Source organism: Archocentrus centrarchus, chromosome 17 (genome assembly GCF_007364275.1).
Source record: "Archocentrus centrarchus isolate MPI-CPG fArcCen1 chromosome 17, fArcCen1, whole genome shotgun sequence".
NCBI classification, from domain to species: domain Eukaryota; kingdom Metazoa; phylum Chordata; class Actinopteri; order Cichliformes; family Cichlidae; genus Archocentrus; species Archocentrus centrarchus.
Window position 1 is genome coordinate 25,240,133 of NC_044362.1, and position 21,460 is coordinate 25,261,592.

The window sequence follows — 21,460 nt, forward strand, 5'->3', positions numbered from 1 at the left end:
ACACGAGAACTTTGGTCAAACAAAAAGGAATTACAAACCAAATGCATTCACAGAACTGGACCTGTATATGACGAGCCTCCATCACCTCCATTACAAAAAACATATGGGAAACACATTAAATGTTATATGTTTAAAAAAAAATCTTCTAAAATGAAAAAAAACACACACAACAACAACAATGCAAATCAAATTTTGTGTTATTTTACCTCTGCAATCATAAGCCGCTAAGATCATAGTTAGGCTTTTGCAGGAAGTTGTTTATCGCTTGTACAAGGGTTTAAGTGGTTTCAAGTAAGTGCTGACATTCTTGAGGATGCACAAAAACTCTGATCAGTAACATAAGGTCAAGAGTTTTAGCAGAAAATGTTACGAGAACGGCTTCAAAACCATGTTAGAGTAGAAGCAGCTAAAGGCACTGACATGTGCAGTCTGCATATCTCCCTACCCAATCAAAATGTCTTCCTGGAACAGACTCAAAAATCTTCAGTGGTTGATATTCAAAGAATTTCACAGCAACAATTCAAAAGAATTCTTCCTCCATTCACATGTGTTAATAACCATTGAGTCAGCTTCCATGCTGATCACTCAAAAAAACAAAAAACACATCCCTTGCTTTGTGATCTGGTGACAGCAAAATGTCCTCGGATTTTAGAAAGCCATCCAAAATTGACAAATCTTTGATAAAACGTACACAGAGCTTTCCTTCTCAGAAACCACTTAACTCAGCAAGAACATGGTTGCAGAAAGTAATCAGGACAGCTAAAGGCACACTCAGTGAAATCTGACTGAGCAGAGTACTTCCTGTCTGCCCCGCAACAGGAAACACTCACACAGCTTGAGCTCTGTCACATGCAGCACCATATAAAATACTTACCTTTTCTCTCTGCCACCTGGCATTGTTGTCTAGCAAATGGGACCAAAAATCTCTAAACAGTTCTAGTTTCCAGAACGCTTTCAAGATTTTGTGCTTTCATTTTCTCTTCCTGGATAATCTCCATCCATGCCAATGCAGAAGCGTAATTATAAAGTCCCAGCCTATGAAGAAAAGTCATGGCATCCTGGCTTGAAGAGGCGACCCCACTTTCCAGGGAGACACTCGAGGACACCAGAAAGAGAGGAGGTGTGGTGCGTGCCTCCCTGCCGCGCACCTCGCTGGCTCTGAATGCTAGCGTACAACTCAGCGCGGACTTCTTCCTCAGGACATCCTGTGGGTCTCTTAACAATGATTCCAGAGCTCTGCCCCCCTTGTCATGACTGAAATATGGAAACTGCATCATTCAAGTACGGGGCCCATTGTTTTCTCATGGTTTAGCTGTAAGTGGGACCATTACTTCAATAAAAAGTCTAAAATTGGTGTATCATTCTGACTTGATATATATTAATGTTTCTGCAGAAAGGACATAATAAGACTTACTTGAATGTAATAGCTATAGTACTAAGTAAAACTAATAAAAAGAACTGTATTTAAATGCAGAAAACAGAATCCACAATCAGTAAATAATATGCATTCCTAAGATCAATTTAATCAGTCTACAACAGGGTACACAGGGACACAAGACTGCCTTTGTCATGCACGTACAAAAATGACTTCGTGAACAAACACGCTCTTTTATCTGTAAGCATATTTATAGACAAAGGGGAGCAGAAAGCGAGGAAAGAATTTCAATAAGCTGAGGAAGTCAACACTTTTATTGCAATGCCCTGCAGTTTTTCAGTAGTGGGAGGGGAAAAGGAACACACTGTCAAAATGTGACCAGGAAAGAAAGCTCGCCTGGGTCTGTTTTGAGCCAATGACAGCCTGTGAAAAAGATCATGTTTGTGACGACACACAAAGACGAACAGACAACAGCATCTGTCTCTGGCTAAAAGCTGAATTGGAGCCGAACGTGCTCGTGACACTGTCAAGTTTATTACATTTTGCACACGGTGTCAATTGAAGAAAAATTGTAAGAGCTTGAGCAGATGATATCACACATGAAACAGGTTAGACAACCATGTGTTTGAAGAGGGAAGGAGGAGGTTTTTTTCCAGTGAATTTTGGCAGCTGTCCCAGTGCTCCAGGTGCCATGGCCAAGCTTCAAAGAGGAACATGGGTGACGAGATGACAGTCTGAAGACAGTGAGGCACACAAGCCCTGTTATCACCCAAACCTTGGAGTTTTCATCTTATGTCTAACTGATTCATCCTTCTTTCAGCTTCTCCTTTTCACTCCTCTGGCCTGCAGTCTGTGTCAGTACTCTATTACCTACTGGCCATTAGGGACAGTAAATCCAGGGAGTGAGTTGATATAAGACACCCCCTTGTGGACAGGCAAACTCTGAAGTCAACTACACATGAAAGTACAGTACTAGATTTAATTTAAATGGCAGAGCTTTACTAAAAACAACCAACACCGCACTTCCATGTACATGAACACATTAGCCTGACATCAGACTAAAGTGTTTCTTTCGTTTTCATTTTCAATCTGACAATGTGTGTACTCCAAATGGTTTCCACAGGGGAAAGGGTTTGATTTTTCAAACCAAGATCACAAGAGAAGAACACATCAGCCTGACTGCGACATCATTTAATTTAATGGGGAGTAGTGTTATTCTAATTAGGGACCCACCCAACTTGGCTCACCTCAGGGTATGAGTATCAATCCAATACATGAGCTCTTTATCTTTCCTTCAAATCTGTTGACTTCATTTTTATTTTTTTAAATGAGGCCAGATGTTTAAAATATGGAGCATAAACAGTGAATTTTACAATGACATTAACAAACTGCATTTACTTTTTTATGCTAAGCATGATTTATTTGCAAGTTTGTTTGTTTGTTTGTACCCATTTAAGAAAAAATTTCAGATACATCAAATTTTTACCAGACACATGACACATTTTTGTGCTGTGTAAATTCAAATCAAATTTGTCAGACATCCAGACACCTTACAACACAAGGGAAAAAAAAAACAAAAAAAAAAAACAAAGCGAACAAAAGAGAAAACATGAATGGGATGATTGACACTCAGAGTGTTGAAAGCTTCCACATTAGCTAAAATATGCACATGTATATTATGAGTTCAAGTCAAGAGAAAAACTACACTTGCAGAGGATCTTAATTCGAGCAGCTCAAGTCATCAGTTGAGCTTTCCTTTGTTTGTGTTCCTTTGGGAGATGTGAAACGGATCTGTTGCTTAAGAAATAACAACTTCTTACAGCGTGAGCTTTTAGCAACATTTCTCCAAGCCAACCCTAACCAAGCAGAGATCAGTTAACATTCCTGCAGGGTATTTCCCACATGGATCTGAGGGGCTGATGTAGACCCACATGCTGACATCAGTGTTGCAATGATGAGATTCCGAGCCAGAATATTTGACCATTATCTGGGTGCCTGTGTGCGAGTTCAGTTGTGTGCCTCTGTGCATCCACGTGTGCTAGTGAGAAATTACTGACCTTTGACCTTAGCAATGACCGTGCCAGCTGCTCCCAGAATGTCTACAGAGTTGAGGGTCTGGTGTTTGCCAATGACAATTTTGAGGATGTGGACTAACTCTGCCAAACGCTCCTGTACCAATTCCTGAAGACCTTCCAAATTCTCTGGGGAAAAAAAAAAAAAGAGAGAAGGGAGAGCTGAGACGAGTAAGTATCGAGAACATGACAAGATTAATCATGCATTTTCATCTCTTAGTAAAAAAATAAACACCATCCCACTGCATTTTAAGTCACAAGTTAGTGACGTCATATTAATTCTTGGCATTCCTTTGTCAATGCTGCAAACAAAACTTCACAAATAATCTGTAATGTGGATACTATGAAGAGTACACCCTTTGAGCTTCCATGGCAATTAAGAGGGTAAATAGCAGTCAGGTCCTGCTTATCAAATGCATTTGATTAATTGATCCTCAGCAAGTGTGACCACCTGTATAAAAGCAGTAGTTTGGTGTGTTTGCTATTCTACAGCATTCAGATTTGTGTTAACAAAATGCCAAGGAGGAAAGCCATCACTAATAATCTTTAAAAAGCCATTGTTACTGCCCATCAATTTGGGGAGTGTTATAAGGCCCTTTTCAAACAATTTGAAGTCCATCATTCTACAAGATTATTCACAAATGGAAAACATTCAAGACAGTTTCCAGGTGTGAACATCCCAGCAAATTCACCCAGTACTCAGAAAAACTGCAATAAACCCAAGAGCTACAGGCCTTATTTAACATGTTAAATTCATGATGGCACAATTAGAAAAAGACTGAACAAGTATGACTTGTTTGAAAGGGCTGCCAGACAAATGCCTCTTCTGTCTAAAAAGAACATGACAGCATGGCTTAGAATTGCAAAGCTGCACCTGAACAAAACCACAAGACTTCTGGAACAATTTCCTCTGGATATGAAGTACAGAAAAGTATTCAAAAGAAGAGAAAGAAAAGTGAGATAGGGAGATTACAAAAGTAGACAGGAGCACTGGGAGGCTAGGACTACAGCAAAGAGAGGTGGCAAAGGAAAAGTCTTAAATTGAGTTGTATGTGAGACTTAACACTAAGAACGGAGAAAAGGACTTATCAGTTGGCTAGGTAAAGAGATTGAGCTGGAATGGATGTGCAGCAGGTGAAGGTGACTAAGCACACAGATGGAAATATACTCACAAGTGAAGATAGCGTACTGAGAAGATGGAAGGAGTACTTTGAGGAGCTCAAAAATGATGAAAATGAGAATGAGAGGACGAATGGGGGACAGTTAGTGAATCAGGAAGAGCGTGGAAGGAAGAAATGAGGGCAACTATGAAGAGGATGAAAACTGGGAAGCCAGTTGGAGGTATGGAGGTGACTAGGGGAGAAGTGGCAATCAGCAAGCAGCAGTGTGGCTTAATGCTGAGAAAGAGCACTACAGAGAAGATGCTTGCTTTGAGAGTGTTGCTGGAGAAGTATAGAGAGGTCAGAAGGAGCTGCATTGTGTTTTTTTGGTTCTAGAGAAAGCATATGATGGGGGTGGGGTGTTGCAGTGGTGATAAACAGATTTACAGGTGAGGTCAGGCAGGAATCCTCCATGGTTTTCGTGGCTGTGCTTGATGTGGCAGAGTTGAAGATGCTAAGATTTTCACTTGGAGTGACCAGGATGAACAGGATTAGAAATAGGTGTATCAAGGGACAATTCAGGTTGAGCACTTTGGACACAAGGTTAGTGAGGTAAGGTTGAGATGGTTTGGACATGTGCAGAGGAGTGATAGTGGATACATTGGGCAAAGGATGGAGCTGCCGGGCAGGTGGAAAAGAGGAAGACCACAGAGAAAGTTCATGGATGTAGCAAAAGAGGACATACAGAGGGTTGGTGTGACAAAAAAGAATGCTAGAGAAAGATTGATATGGCGACAAATTACCCCTAAAGGGAGCCGCTGAAAGAAGATCAACATTACAGACAGGAAGAACTAATAACATTTGTCGCCTAGTTCCAACACTTTACGTCATTCTTTTACTAATTAGCCACAGCCACCAGCTGCACAGGCAACTAATGTGGCTATCAGGAAATTGCTAATAATTAAATGCCTAATGTTAAGGTATCCGCTGGTCAGGTTAACATTTATGATAATTGTTTAATACTTTGATGGTGTTGAAATGGGAATTTTAAGATGCTTTGCCAAGTTTGTTGTATATAGAATGGCTAGAAAAAAAAAGCATCAAGGTATTTGTTGAAATGGCCCAGTCGAAGTCAAGACCGACTGAAATGCTGTGGCAGGACCTTAAAAAAGCTGCACATGAATGAATGCCCACAAACCTTACTACAAATCACTGAATCATGGTGCATACTTAGTTTTTCACTGGACTGGTTTTGTTTTTTGGATTAGTTTTTGTTAAAAAAATAATAACATGGTGTAACATGTCATGTGTTGTTGTTCACCTGAGGTTGCATTCATCTGAGGCTGATAAGGACTAGATGATTTTTTTTTTATGTCATGATTTGTAAAACCTTAGAACTGAAATAGGGTGTACTTTCTTTTTGACACGATTGTACACGTTGTGTAATTTATATCAGTATTGTTGTGCCTGTACCAGTTGAAGAGTGGAAAACAGAGAAGCTTGTGGTTGTGACAGCGATGAACTCAGTTGCATGAAACTGCTGTGATGCAAGTTGTTTTCTGTTTCCTCCAGGCAAAGAGTGACACCACATACAACGGAAGAGGTGTATATTGTAAGCAGATTAATCTGTCTCAGTCACAATTATAATATTGAGATGCATGGACGGATGATGAATCCTAAAATGATGATGGGCTTTTTTGTGATTTGTGGTCACAGGTAAGCCAAATTCCACCTAGAAGGTTTGAAAAATGTCCCAGTTCACAAAGCCACAGACTTCATTTGTACAAAAGCCACAGTTTCTGTCACCATTTTTCAGTACTGACAGTGTTACAAGAGAGTGGTGAATCTCATATTTATTATGCTTTATTAGGGAATGACTACAACAGTAGTGCAAACCACTTTACGCACCATATAACTTGTAAAATTAATCAAATGAAGTCAAAGGGCTCTTTCTGTGAATAAGAATTAGAAATGAAATTTTGGAGGACGTGACCAAAGGAACACACGTGGTACCAGTTACATAATATGTTTGCTGCAACGCAGACAGTGTTAGCAGCATAGATTTCTTAGGGAGATCTTGCAAGATGCCTTGAATGCCAGTGAAGTTACCCAAGATGACAAGAGAAAGAAAATGTGCAAAATGCAATCAGATTACTCCTGTACTTTCTTTTTTTGACGTTATCGAACTGTATCAGTCATTCTGCTATGAAAGGTATCTCTTTCCTGTAGAACCACACAAAACTGAAGAGTAGCACTCCCTTAATTCATGCATTTAATCAAGTGTTTTTCTAGTCCTAGTTGCCTGTCTTTCTAAATTTATCAGTCAGTCAGTCAGGCAGTCTTACACACCTCTCTGCAGCTTCTCTCATCCTGTCATCCCCCAAAACCCCATCCCCATAGAAACTGTGTCTGCTCCCACACCACCAAAAAACAAAACGATTTAAGGATAAAAAAAATTCACAAAGAAAGAACAATATAGTATCCTCAACTGCACCAAAAAATAAAACTGCTAAATGTGAATTATTAAACATTAGGTCTCTCTCTCTTCTAAGTCCCTGTTAGTAAATGATTTAATAATTGACCAACATATTGATCTATTCTGCTTTACAGGGACCTGGTATTCAGGATGAATAGGTTAGTTTCAATGAATCAACACCCCTGAGTCATACTAATTGTCAGAACCCTTGAAGCACAAGCCAAGGAGGAGGAGTAGCAGCAATCCACTCCTCTTATTAATCAACCAAAGACCCTAATTGGAAAACTCAACAACAAATAAAACTGATTTTTATCTATCGTCAACCTGGTGCTTATTTACAGTTTCTATCTGATATCTCAGAGTTTTTATCTGAGGCAGTGCTTAGATCAAATAATAATGGGTGATTTTAACATTCAGGTAGATGCTGAAAATGACAGCCTCAACACTGCATTTAATCTATTATTGGACTCAATTGGCTTCTCTCAAAATGCAAATGAGTCCACCCACCACTTTAATCACACTCTGGATCTTGTTCTGACATATGGAATGGAAACTGAACATTTAACAGTATTCCCTGAAAAAAACCCTTCTGTCTGATCATTTCTTAACACTTAAATTTACAATAATAGATTACACAGCAGTGGGGAATAAATTTCATTACAGTAGAAGTCTTTCTGAAAGTGCTGTAACTAAGTGTAACGAGGATATAATTCCTTCACTATTATCTTCCTCAATGCCATGTGCCAACACAGTGCAGAGCAGCTATCTAAACTTTCCTCCCACAGAGAGGTCGATTATCTCGCCAGTAGTTTTACATCCTCACTGTGTACGACTCTGGATACTCTGGCTCCTCTGAAAAAGAAAGTATAAAATCAGAAGTGCTTGACTCCCTGGTATAACTCACAAATGCGCAGCTTAAAGCAGATGGCCTGTAAGCTGGAAAGGAAATGGCGTCTCTCTAATTTAGATGATCTTCATTTAGCCTGGACAAAGAGTTTGTAAAGATAGGACATTTTACTATTCATCACTGATTGAAGAAAATAAGGACAAACCCAGATTTCTTTTCAGCACTGTAGCCTGGCTGCGAGAGTCAGAGCTGTTGAGTTAACCTTAACTAGTAATGACTACATGAACGTCATCACAAATAAAATTTTAACCATTAGAGAAAAAATTATTCATAACCAACTCATAGACGTATCATTATGTACAGATACTTTAAACTCTCTCCGACTGAGCTTTCTGAGTTAACTTCAATAGTTACTTCATCCAAGCCATCAGCGTGTTTATTACACCCCATTCCTACAAGACTGCCCAAAGAAGTCCTACCATTAATTAATGCTTCAATCTTAAATATGATCAATCTCTATTAACGGACTACCTACCACAGGCCTTTAAGGTGGCAGCAATTAAACCAATACTTAAAAAGCCATCACTTGACCTAGTTATCTTAGCTAATTATAGGCCAATCTCCAACCTTTGTTTTCTCTCAAAAATTTTTGAAAGAGTAGTTGTAAAAAAGCTAACTGATCATCTGTAGAGGAATATTTTATTTGAAGAGTTTCAATCAGGTTTCAGAATTCATCACAGTACATAAACCACATTACTGAAGGTTACATGGCCTCTCTGACAGTGGATTTATCTCTGTGTTTGTCCTGCTAGACCACAGTGCAGCGTTCAATACTGTTGACCATAATATTTTATTATGGAGATTATAACATGCCATAGGTATTAAAGGTACTGCGCTGCAGTGGTTTTAATCATATCTAACAGACGCCAATTTGTTCAAGAAAGTGGGGAGTCTTCTTCACACACTAAGGTTAATTACAGAGTTCCAGAGGGTTCCATGTTATGACCAATTCTATTTATATTCTACATGCTTCCTTTAGGCAGTGTTATTAGAAGGTATAGCATATATTTTCATTGTTATGCAGATGATACCCTGCTTTATTTATCCATGAAGCCAGATGACACAAACCAATTATTTAAACTGCATGAATGTCTTAAAGACATAAAGACCTAAATGACCTCTAATTTCCTGCTTGTAGATTCAGATAAAACTGAAGTTATTGTACTCAGCTCAGGAAACATGGTGCCAAACCAGATACTTGCTCTGAATGGCCTTACCTTGGCCTCTAGTAGCACTGAGGAATCTTGGAGTCATTTTGACCAGGATATGTCCTTCAATGCACATATTAAACAAATATGTACGACTGCTAAAATTAGAAACATCCTGTCTCAGAGTGATGCTGAAAAACTAGTTTATGCATTTATTAGTTTTAGGCTGGACTATTGTAATTCATTATTATCAGTTTGTTCTAAAATCGCCCTGAAAAGCTGGGACTCAGTTGGGACTAGAAAGAGAAATATGTGAGAATATATTTCTCACATATTGGCTTCTCTTCATTGGCTGCCTGTTAAACCCAGCATTGACTTTAAAAACCTTCTTCTGACATACAAGGTTTTAAATAATCAGGCAACTGTTGTTGTGATTTGGCACTAAAGAAATAAAATAAAATTGAAACGAATAATTCCTCTGGAACAATTCAAAGCAGTGCTATAGTGTTTTACAGACAATTGAGCACCTTGGGCAAAATGAAAGTCAGCATGAAAAACAAATAATGTGACACAATAAAAATTATGCACACAATGAAGCACACAATGAACAACAGGAGAGGAGTCCTGCTCTGATCCAGGCTAATTAGTAGAAGTTCCGTAAGCTGACACCAGACAATAGGTGAATTCATATTTAACTCACTGTTTTGGAAGAAGCATGGCCACCAGCTGGAAACAGAAACTCATCTGTTTTTCATCAAGGCTACGCTAGCAATCAAGGAGGGTGAGACGAGACTAAATTTATTGGAATTTTAAAAGGAATTACAGAGGGAGTGAAAAAGAAAGCCTGGGTGTGTTTTTGTTACACTTTCTACTCCTACTCTTGTGAAAACACACACACTAATTCAACTGACTGGTGTAAAACATAAAAACGACAAACCTGAAATTGAGACATGTTACCATCTGTGACACTATTTCACTAACAACAGGAGAAATAGAAATTACAGGAGGCTAAGCAAGAAGAATTGCAAGGTAATATTACTAACCACACAAAGATCTGCGTTTTTATCATTTACAAAATATAAATGGCTTAACAACATGGTCCATCTTGCACCTCATACCTTTTCCACAGGTTTAACAAAAAGGATTAACAAAAAGGTGTCCATTACAGCAGGTGGTTCACCTGGTCACTTCCCCCAAGGTGAGAGGTCCCTGACCCTGCAACACAGGCTTTGAAGTCCACCTATTGAAAAGGGATCTTCATTAAGCACCCTCCCCTTCCTTTTAACCCTCCCTTTCAGTTGTGGTCACGAGGGCTTAGTAGTTAACTTACTGGCTTTTGAAGATTTTCTTATCAAAGACATGTGTGAGTTGGTTATTAGCATATAAGAGCCTGTCCTAATGAGATGCACATCTGAGAATTTTCAGTTAGCATGACACAAGTGGAGCATGATTAAAGGCTCTGTTATGGAATCACAGCAGAAATGTAGATGAGGATCACCCATTTCCTCTGAAAATAAAATAATTTAAGTGAAGGATAGATTAGTCTAATTAAAGGGGGCAGAAATTGTGAGGAAATAACAGCAGCCATGATGTTGAGTCAGCAAGGACAAACATCCAGAAAAAATATAGAGGATGACAGTTAAAGCCAAAAAAGGCATTTTCTTCATCCTTTTGTTTACTGCCAGCTGTCAGAAATGCAGCACTGTGCAGAGCTAAAACACTGGACTAGAGTGGCACAAATATATAAATAGCAGCCAGCAATCTCAATTAATGATAAACATGCCACCAGTGACCATAAGCAAACAAAGACGAGATGAGAATAGAGTTTCATGAAGTAACATTTTGCACCACCCCTACGAAAGCTGTCAATTTGTTATGCTGGAATATAAATAGGCAGATAAAATAGTTTCCACATTTCAGTTAAGGGTTTGTGGAAGAAAAAACTCTTTATAAAAATATCAGAAATTATTCTATTCCAGTTGTGCAAAAATTGTTAAATAGTTCAACTATTTTCTGGCCAAGCTTGCACGTACTTTTCCTTTCCTATGCCAGAATAGCCTGGGTCAAAATAGGTTATTTAAATCACAGATAATTTTCACCCTAAAAATCCAAGTTAAAAATATAACCAAAAGAACTTAAAAATTAGAAACATAAAAATAGCTGCCAAAACAAGGTCAAAATTGAAGTTTTAGCGCACACAGATCACCACTGTTGCTTTGTGCAAGCGTATCCGTGCTTACTGCAGCATGAGACAAATGAGAGAAAGCTGGTTAACAACAAAAAAAAAAAGCAGCAGATGAGTGGCTCTGTCAGAACAATGGGATCAAAAAGCTCACTGGAAATTTGCTGGTGATTGTGGGGGCCACTCCATTGTTTTGGTAGAGATGACAGGGCTGAGGCATACAGCCAGGCCATATTGTTTAAAGTAAGACCCCCTGCCTATGCCAGTGCATCTCAAACCTCCCCTGTCTTTCTTTACAGTGGTGGAAGGCTCTGGTGATGTCCCAACCACTCTTCACGCTTGGTCTGCTTCATTTACTTCCTACAAGATCAAGATCTCTTTCTCTTTAAGGAAAATGCATTTAAACAGAGGGAAAAAGGAAATACATATGCATATTTAAGACAGTAAGACAGATAAGACAGTGCAACTATGAAATATTTGGTGTTCCTACTCGAAAAGTGTCTTAAACTTCTAATTAATTCATTACTTAAGCTATATAACAGCATGTTAGATAGAATGTTATTGTGAATTCACATGTTGGGTAGTCATGCGTCTAGAGCTCTGAATGCAGTGAACACTTGATGGTTAAATAATGTTTAAATTAACATAATGGGTGTAGAGTGGAAAGTGATAAGGGAATTGATCTACAAGACCCATCACTGATGGGGATATCCACCCACAATTAATGAAAATATAAAATAAATGTAGAAAACAGGATAACATGACAGCCCCATTTCATAATAGAAAACCCATCAGCAGACATCTTCTTACCTTCTGCAAAACTATTTTGCCCTAATTTGAAGCCCTTGCTGTGAACTTTTATCCGAATACTTTTAGTCACCCCTGACTATATATTCCAGCAAAAATATGTTTCAGTATTAACAATACTCATTAAATCAAAAACAATTTTAAGCATGCCGTAAGAGATTAAAATTCTGTGATTCTTTAACATTTCTACAAATACTTTTTGGTATCCAAATCCTAGAACAGGCACAAGAAATTTCCATGGTACACAAATCAGAGAACATACACACTACACTCTTGTCAAAGGGTCTATATTACATAATGTCTTTCTATTTATACAAGCTATAACAATAAGCCAGATATAATGCATCCTTACAAGGTAATAACATCATGTCATACTTGTGTGTACATAATGAAACATATGATGAACCCTAATGGAGCCTGAAATCCTCCATGTTGTTTACTCTCCACTTAAGATAATTACAACCAAAGTGTACAAACGTACTAAACATCCAGGAATATGAATATTGCGTTGCACATCTTTGAAAGGTTACATGTTGTTACCCTCTTAAAATAAAGGCCTAAGTCATTTGTTTCAGGCTCTTCAGAAAAGACAAAAAACTGAACCAAACATTGAAAATATGATGATTTAGGCAAAAAAAAAACAAAAAAAAACTTTAGTTAAAAAAATGACTTAGGCCATTATTTTAAGAGGATGAAAATATGTCATATTTCATGGCTCAACTCCCTGTGGTTTTGGAGTCTAGAGACCGGAAAGGTAAAACCTCTCAGACAGACGCACGAATGGTATGACGACAATATCCTCCCACTTTATTTTGCACTGAAGGATAAAAAAAAACTAATGACAGGAAAAGAAGGGCAATAAAGAGTTCTCAGACCACTCATTCAGAATAATCCATGCTGTCAGTCTCTATGCAGTGTGTTGCAAACATCCACATGTATAATTCCATTATATTGCTTAATACTCAAAACATGTGCTCTGGAGTATAACTTCTAAGGAGGCCTAAGTGGTGGCTTAAGTTTAACGCAATACAGCAGCTCAAACATTTGCCATTTAAATTAATGCTGCCTCTCACATTGTTGTGTGTGTGTGTGTGTGGGGGGGGGGGGGGGGGGTGTACCCATTGTGTCTAATAAAGCTCATTGTGAGTCTGGTGGTTGGAGAGACCAATCTAATCCAAATCTTCAGGTGGCCTGACAGAGGTTACAGCCTCCGCTCCCCCCACTGATAACAACAAGCTTTCAACTGGCCTGTCTGGACACGCGATCTGCTCGACATGAAACAAGTTTCAGGAACTCTAGTGGCACAGCACCGCTTTGGGAAACAGCTGCAGGGCTTTACCAAGACCTTTCCTTCTTTTTTACAAGAAGGAAAGGTGGTACATTCACACCCATTGCAGCGGATGATCTTCAGATTTAGTTTCAGATCTATATCTGTGTGATACATTCCAGGTTGATGACACACTGTCCTGAGTGGTGAATTAGTCGCCCCACCCCCACCCCACCCCAAAAATGGCCAATTTCTGTGTTTCCCACAGATAGAAAGAAATAAGCTAAACAGAGATTATCCACAAATCTCTTCAATAGCAAACTACAAGGCCAGAAAACATCACTGTATCAGACTCTGCTGGCATTACTGAGCTGCCTGCAACTTGATATGCAACAGGTGGAATTGTTTTGCCAGGATCCCATCTCTAAACACTAATTTCCCCTTCTGTCCAAACAAACACAGCATTGCTGGGTGCTTCTCTGTCTTTCCCATGCCTTGTTTGGAGACACAGTGAGCCCCAGACATCACAAAGACAGTAAACAGCAGGCAGTCCATAAACAGCTACCTGCCATCAGACTATTAGTAGTGAACTACACTCAGTGAGGTCTGGGCTTCGGCGTTACATGTTTCTAATCAAGTCTACTTTGTATTCTTGAATTTTTGTGATTAGAACCCCAGTTAACAGTGGCTTTAATTATTATTAATCTGTCAGTTATTTTCACCATAGTCCATGTTTATAAAACTTAATGCAAAGCATAATTTCAGAGAGCGCAAAGTGGCATTTTTGAACTGTCCAAAGTAAAGAGAAGTAAAGCAAATGCTTGAATTTGAAATGCTGGAACCATGATTTAAGCTAATTAATTAATTGATAGTTCAGTCTCTAAGGGTACTGTTATAATCACAAGAACAATGAACGGTTGGCACTGTTAGAGTTTTGTGGCACAGGCGCACATCTGATGATAACCTCACCTCAAGAAGTTGGTTAGTACAAGGTTGTGAGAATAAATCTTCACCTATTTTAGTTGCTTTCTAAATGTCTATAGAAGCTGTTGTCTTGGGCAAGAGAAACGACTAATTATATTAGACATGCGAAATGAGGAGCCTTAAGAACTTGTGGAGACAGGCGTAATATTCTTGTTCTCTTCCTAAAGTCAAAGCTGGGGAAACAAAACGCACGAGTTGTTTTTGCTACTCTACCAAAAAAAAAAAAAAAAAAAAACACAACACTCTACAGTGCGGCCTTGGCTCATTCACTGCTGCAAGCCTGTCCCTGTCCCACAGCTGTAAATTTCAGTAGTCTGACCCAATCACCAGCTGCAATGTCCCCTGCTAGCAGAAGCTTCAGTGCCTAATCCAGCACTCTCCATGACCACTATCCTACACAAACATCCAGAGCCCATAACCATAAATCCCACCCCAGGAAACACACCCAACCACAAGCTTGCACAAAAACATCCTTCAGTATCACAGGGGAAAGTTACTGCCCTACAAATCTAGCCTCTCTTTCTCCTAAGAGCAGCAAACCATTAAACCATTATGGGGTAGATTTCACCTTTTCTCTCAATTGAAGGAACCACCTGCACATGGCCACTTCAGTTGGCACAGGAGCACTTACGTGTGTGACAGAGAGAGAAAAGGATATTTGTGGAAGCTATTACTAACCCCCACCACACACACACACACACACACACACACACACACACACACACACACACACACACACACACACACACACACACCACCACCACCACAGTGGTCGTGGCTTTATAATCAGTAAATAAATCTACAATAAAAGTACAGAAGGAATGCAAATGCCAGCATTTATTTACTGATGAGCCTGCTCAATGTCAGTCACTTATAGAGCTTAATCTTTTATTTTAACCTCAAGACACATTTGAGCAGAAAATAATATCCAAAAAGCTGCTTCTAACAGTTAGTATTAAGGTTTTTGCTCCTTTAGACAACAACAGAGTTACAGACTGGTACATTGAGGCACAGTACAATGCAGCTTAAGTGGAATACAGCCAAATCTTATCAGTGTCATGATGACACCAACAGTTTTCATAGCTGAACATAGGTCTGACAGGCTAGCTGACTCACAGACCTATGTTCTGTTCAGTTCTTCCTCATTTTAAGACATTTAAACCCTCTTCTTACAAAGAACTAGATTGTTTGAAGAACATCATCTTTAGTTCATCTGTGGACAAACACACTGTACAATGAAAACCATACAACAAGTGAATAAGCTTTTAAGCTCATGCTCTGCAGCTACGAATTAAGATGTCTGCTCTATCATGTGCAACTGGATAGGTGCTGGTGTGAAACTCTTCGGCACCTGAGGCTACAACAATAAAATAAGAAACCTACTAGCACTTGAGCAAAGAAACCTGTAAGGAAATAAAAGTTCACACGGTGTTCTGAAGCCCATCTGCTGCTGTCACGCGAGACATTTAAAGTTAAAGCCTCACCCTGTTCAGCCCCACTATCCATAGCTTCCAATGCATATTTCTGAACGCACATTCCTAAAATTGCTTTGGCTTGATGAAGGACAAAGCAATGAATTCCTTAGCCAATTTCAACATTTTTAGGGAGAAAAAAAAGAAAAAAAAAGAAAAAAAACCAACATATTTTAGTGTGAAATTTTTGGTGAAAACAAACAACAACAACAAAAAAAAAGACTTGAAATGGTCATCAAGCTTACTGCCCAGCTTGTGGCATTCATTCAGTGAAATATTTCCTTAGTTCCCTTAAAAGCAGGTTATTGTAAATTCAAGACAACCTTTGAACCTTTGCTATATACCTTCTTATGAAAAGTTGATACGGCCTCAAATTTAAAGTGTATTTATTTTGCAAGGTTTTTTTTTATCATCAATGTGCCTCACACCTTCCAGTAGTCTATTGAAGGCACTATAGCTACAAGTGAACATTTGTTCAGAAGGAATGCAGAGTATGCAGGAGAGCGGGGGGATGGGAGGGGGACAGCAGCTAGGCTGTGTGCATTGGGACTCCTTTTCATGCCGATTAAAACCATTAACTAAACTGTATTCTGCAGCTGAACGGAGACTAAAATGGAAACTTAACAATGAAGAACATTTTCTGACACTTTCGCTGCTTTTTAATATTGACCCTGCAGTGCTGCGTGCTACATTCATACTATTAAATGCTTGTAATACTAACATAAGGGCTATTCATCCTCACCAGGTGGGCATAGGTAAAAGCAAAAGAAATGTTCTAACCAAAGGAAATGCTTGATTCAACACTGACAACAATCACATGCAGGGATTATGTGTGATTTGACTGATAGGCTATGTACTGAAATCATGCTGTTGATCTCTACTTTCTCTGCCTTTCTTTTCAATAAAGATTTGTGCTAAACTAAATGCTGAAATGACATGTTAACATTTCTTTTTTTACAATTAAAATGAACTCAAATGTTAGAGTTCAAAATTGACATCAGGATCATAACACTATTATGAGTATGCTGCAGAGCAGCTAACACGCTAGGGTTCATTGATTATAGCCCCTGAGAGTAGATAAAGGTAATTTGGGGATAACAGGAGCATGGAGACAGGGATCACCGGCTCAATAGAAGTTCACTCACCCTCACATGTCTTTCTTGGGCCATATTCTTTGACAGTTTGATTTCTGTTAGGCAACCATTCTTGTGAGTGCTGTGGCTTGAGGGCCCAGTTATAAGACTTAATGTTCACAAAAAATAATTTATGGAGGAAAAAAAAGTAGATGTTAAGTTCATGATGTGTATGTGGGTGGTCCAGTTAACTCAAGCTTACGGTCATGGAAAGTTCCTGTAGGTTTCCACCAACCAGACATGCTGCATGCTAATGCATTGCGTCTAGCAAACATGGTGCAAGGTCTGAGTGGAAAGCTAAGCATATTCCAAACTAAGATTTGCTCTGTAAGTGGATATATGGGTCTTAAATATGCCTATCTGCAATAGCAATAAAAGCTCGCAAGAGCTCAACAGGTTGCACACCTCTCAGACAAAAACACACACACACACACACACACACACACACACACACACACACAGTACTCCACAAAAAAGAATAACAGAAGAAGTGACATGTGCCTCGCTAACCTCCTCCCCACCTCTGTCAAAACCTTCTTCCTGTCGCAGTGAGGATGTTTGTCTATTCAAGCAAAAGACACATAAAGCATGCCTCCAATCACACAACACTAACTGACACAGAAAGTACAGTATACTTTCCCCTTTAATAACTCTAACAATGTGAATTTATTACAGGATGTAAATTTATGTTGTTATATGAATATATATATATATATATATATATATATATATATATATATATATATATATATATATATATATATATATATATATATATATATATATATATATATATATATATATGCAACCATAAATTTCATGAAAATTAAATAGATATTGCTGTTAATACATTAAGTCCAATCAAATTCAAAAGAATTTGTTTCTTGACCCTAGAAAACACTTAGACTTTAAACGGTAAATCTGTAAATCAATTTAAATCAGATCGACTTAACCTGTCCTTAAGACCTCAGACAAAAATGCTTTTATACAAAGATGATAAAATTAGCAGTTCATCACCACATCAACAAGGGATGCTATGATTTAATAGCCAAACACTGACTGCCACATGGCTATCCGTCTGTTTTATAGTTTTATAGTTTTATGATTACATTTACTTAAAGACAGTGTGATGAAAGACTGAGCCATCTCCCTACTCTATAAGGAGCTACTGGAAACTCAAGTAGACAAAATATAATTCAAAATATATCAATAATTTCATTTAAGGGAGATTTTTTATGCTTTAAAAACAGTTTTTAGTTCAAAGTACTACACATATTGGATTCCTGTTTGCTAGCATTACGTTTGGTTTTGTCTTTCTTTAAGTCTTCAATCATAGTTCTAATTAAACTAGAACTATTCATTAGTATGCTTGATTTCTGTTGCTATCCTTTAGTGCTTTTTGTTGCCAATTGCTCATTAAAAATGACTCATTGTTTACTTTTGAATGAACAGGAAACCACACTGCAGTAACAGCATCTTGCACACGCTAGTCTGCCATTCTGTTTGTGTCAGTGTCTCAGCAATAACACTAATCCAAAAGACATTATAGGGTCATACAGTATGATTTCATCCCTCCTTTTGAATAAACGCTGCTGTTATTGGAGAGGCAAATACCCCAAATGTTTTTGTGATGGCTCAGAGTAACACTCAGCATGGCACAAACCAAGTCTCTCTCACAGAGGTTGCAACCCCTCCCCCAAGGAAAGAGGAATGGCTAAACAACTCACTCCTTACTACCAGACTTACAGTAGGACTCCAGTATGTGTGTGTGTGTGTGTGTGTGTGTGTGTGTATGTATCTTTTAGGAGTACAGTAGGAGATAAGGTTAACACAATCTTACACTTATAAACTGCAATTTAACATATGGAGTCAACAATTATTAAACTGACAACTTTAAGCTTTTGTATAAAACAGCTCTAAAAGCCCTTTAATAATATACAGCAAGCTACTATCAGTGTTTACAATGTGTGAAATAATGAGCATTTGTATGGGTAGAGCGTTTGTATATGTCTGCAAACAAATGCCAAGCAATTAAAGCCAATTAACAAAGTCAGAAAAACAGAAAGAAAGTAAACCCTGTTTCTGTTTTACTCTCAGCTCCTCTTGTATTTTTGTGTATAAAATATATGGGTGAGTGAGTGTAGTTCATGTGAGCCTGACATGCCGCAGCTGGTATCAGCTGTCTTGTTATGATAGCACACTTTGGGATGTAATATCATAAAATAAATGCAGAGATTTCCTGGACACTTTGTTCAGAGTGTTTTACAGCGCCATGTGCCACTATATGTTGTGGTTTTTGAAAGTGTGGTATAGTAATAGTGATTCCAAGACATTATATTCACTACAGCACTGCTAGAAAAAGCAGTGATTTAAAAAGTGATTTTTTTTTCTAAACCATCAGTCAGTGCTGTTGTTTGATTTCAAAAACTAACTTTCCTTATCTTACCATTAAACGCTGCTCTCTCAACCATCACTTATATGTGACATATAAACCCTGTCTGGGTTTATAGGTCAATCTAAGCTGTCAAAGAAATCATACCTGATGGATAAGTAGACCTGTAGGGAAAACATGCCTGCTACTAACAATTCTACCTTATCACAAAATAACCTCAAGAATGTCCTTGGCATCTGATATTAATGGCGCAGGTACTATCGCCCAGGGTGCATTTTCTTTCATCATCAGTCATTTTATGGTTCCCTGACCTCCACAGCCCCTGCACAAATCCCCGCATTCCAGCTCTACCTGAACTCACCTTTACACTGGAAAGCTTCTTTGAGGTTGTGTAGCACATCAGCAAACAATCGCACATCATTCACCAGCTGCATTACATACTCTGCATCCACTCCCGGTGCCCCCATCAGGCGGGAGGTAAGCCCCATGTTGCTCAGGGGGTTTGGGTTCTTTGAACTGCGGCCCATATCCAACGTCTTGCTGGATCCAGCTGACTGAGATCCTGCATGGGGTTTGGAAAGGTTCTGTGGCAGTCCCTGGGTGTGCTTTGTCCCACCACCTCCACCGCCACCACCACTACTGCTGCTGCTGCTGCTGCCGCTCTTCCGTAGCATCCCAGAAGCCAGTGCAGCTGCGACCCTTTACAGTAGGTCAGTTAGCCCCTAAACCCACCACGCTGCCCTGGTCCCTGGACAGCTGAAAGACAGAAAATGATGCGTGGAAATGATGTATCTGTAGATGGGGCTGTACAATCGAAACATATTAATCTGTTGTATTACAAAAAAATATATACCTCTACAGTAATCGTGTAAACCAATCTATATTACTATATCTATTTTATATAAATTATGTATTTATTTAACAAATACTGAGTTTACAGCACGTATAATGTTCACATAAGTAATGGTCTTTTCCTCGTGCCCTTTAATGTCTTTAAATTACTTTTTCTTGTCCACTTTTATGTGATATTTTTACTTAATTGAATCTTTTGTAACGTTATGCAGCTTTTAGCTCCTGGCTAGTTAAGCTAGCGTTAAGTTGTAAAAATAACGTTATCTTCCAGTAACACATTTTCACAAAAACAAAACACTCACATTTAAAATACGGTCAAGACAACTTAAGCTTACTAGATATGTTTAAATACGAGCAACAAGTAAAAATATGCCACCCCAAATTTTTCTCTTTGCGTACAGTTTACAGTAAAAAAGTGATGCTACTTCCCCGGTAGAAACAGTCGACCCCGGGTCATAAACTGCTTTGCTGGCACAGCCAAAATACGCCATTTACACTCACCTGTTTGGCTCTTTGCTGACATAATGATCACAATATCCAGATAAAGCGTTAATTATTAAAACGGGGAAGGCAACGGAGTATTTCCGCGAGAAAAGAACAAACTCCAACAAAGGCAAAAAGTTGTCAGCTTTGCCTAACTGTACATCGAGAAGTAGCTGACTGTCGGCAACTCTCCAGTCAATCGTAATTTACCAGTCGGGTCGTCACATGACTATCACGGCGTGTTTTGATTGGCTAGTTTCCTTCGGAGGATAGTTTTGTGACGCCTTCACGCCCTGGTGGACGTTCTTTATTTTGGTACCATAGGTTGATCTGAAGTACAGGAGCTCAGATGGAACTGGCTTTATTATCTGACGCGCTATAGTGTATCTTTATGGGATACAGGGTAAATTTGAGGTTCATCAGGCATATGATCATATTATAGGAACATGCGGAAGGTGGACTGTACGAGTGACTTTAATGTAGTAGTTATTTCCCAGAATCAGACTCATGGGCAACATTTGGTGGCGTGTGACGCCATACATTTATGTTGTAATATGAAGTATTGCCACAGTTGCCACCCATATTCCATTTATTACTTTTGCCCCGCTATTTTTTGACACAAAATTGCTGAAATAGCTTTTATTTAATGTAATGATTCTGGGACTTAAACGTTATTTAACACATCAGTGATACATCCGTCTGCATGTAAACTATGTGAACAAGACAGATTTCTTTACACTACACTAATCTTTCTGTTCTGCAAAATAATATATATAATATAATAATATAATATAATATAATAATATAGGC

General features: G+C 38.6%; 1 protein-coding gene across 2 annotated transcripts in view; it reads right to left on the minus strand.

The window, feature by feature from the left end:
• The window catches only part of LOC115795540 (rho GTPase-activating protein 29-like), a 33,930-nt gene extending 13,093 nt beyond the window's left edge, over positions 1-20,837 (minus strand). The window contains exons 1-3 of one of the 2 annotated variants that reach the window (XM_030751512.1): positions 20,669-20,837; positions 19,677-20,071; positions 3,433-3,576 (exon numbers count right to left, since the gene is read on the minus strand). In XM_030751512.1, coding sequence (XP_030607372.1) covers positions 3,433-3,576; positions 19,677-19,989 — 457 coding nt within the window. In that variant the 5' untranslated portion in view covers positions 19,990-20,071; positions 20,669-20,837. Of the gene's footprint in view, positions 1-874; positions 1,172-3,432; positions 3,577-19,676; positions 20,072-20,668 lie in introns of those variants that run through there. The other variant, XM_030751513.1, reaches the window with a different exon arrangement.
• Between the last annotated feature and the right edge of the window lie 623 nt (positions 20,838-21,460).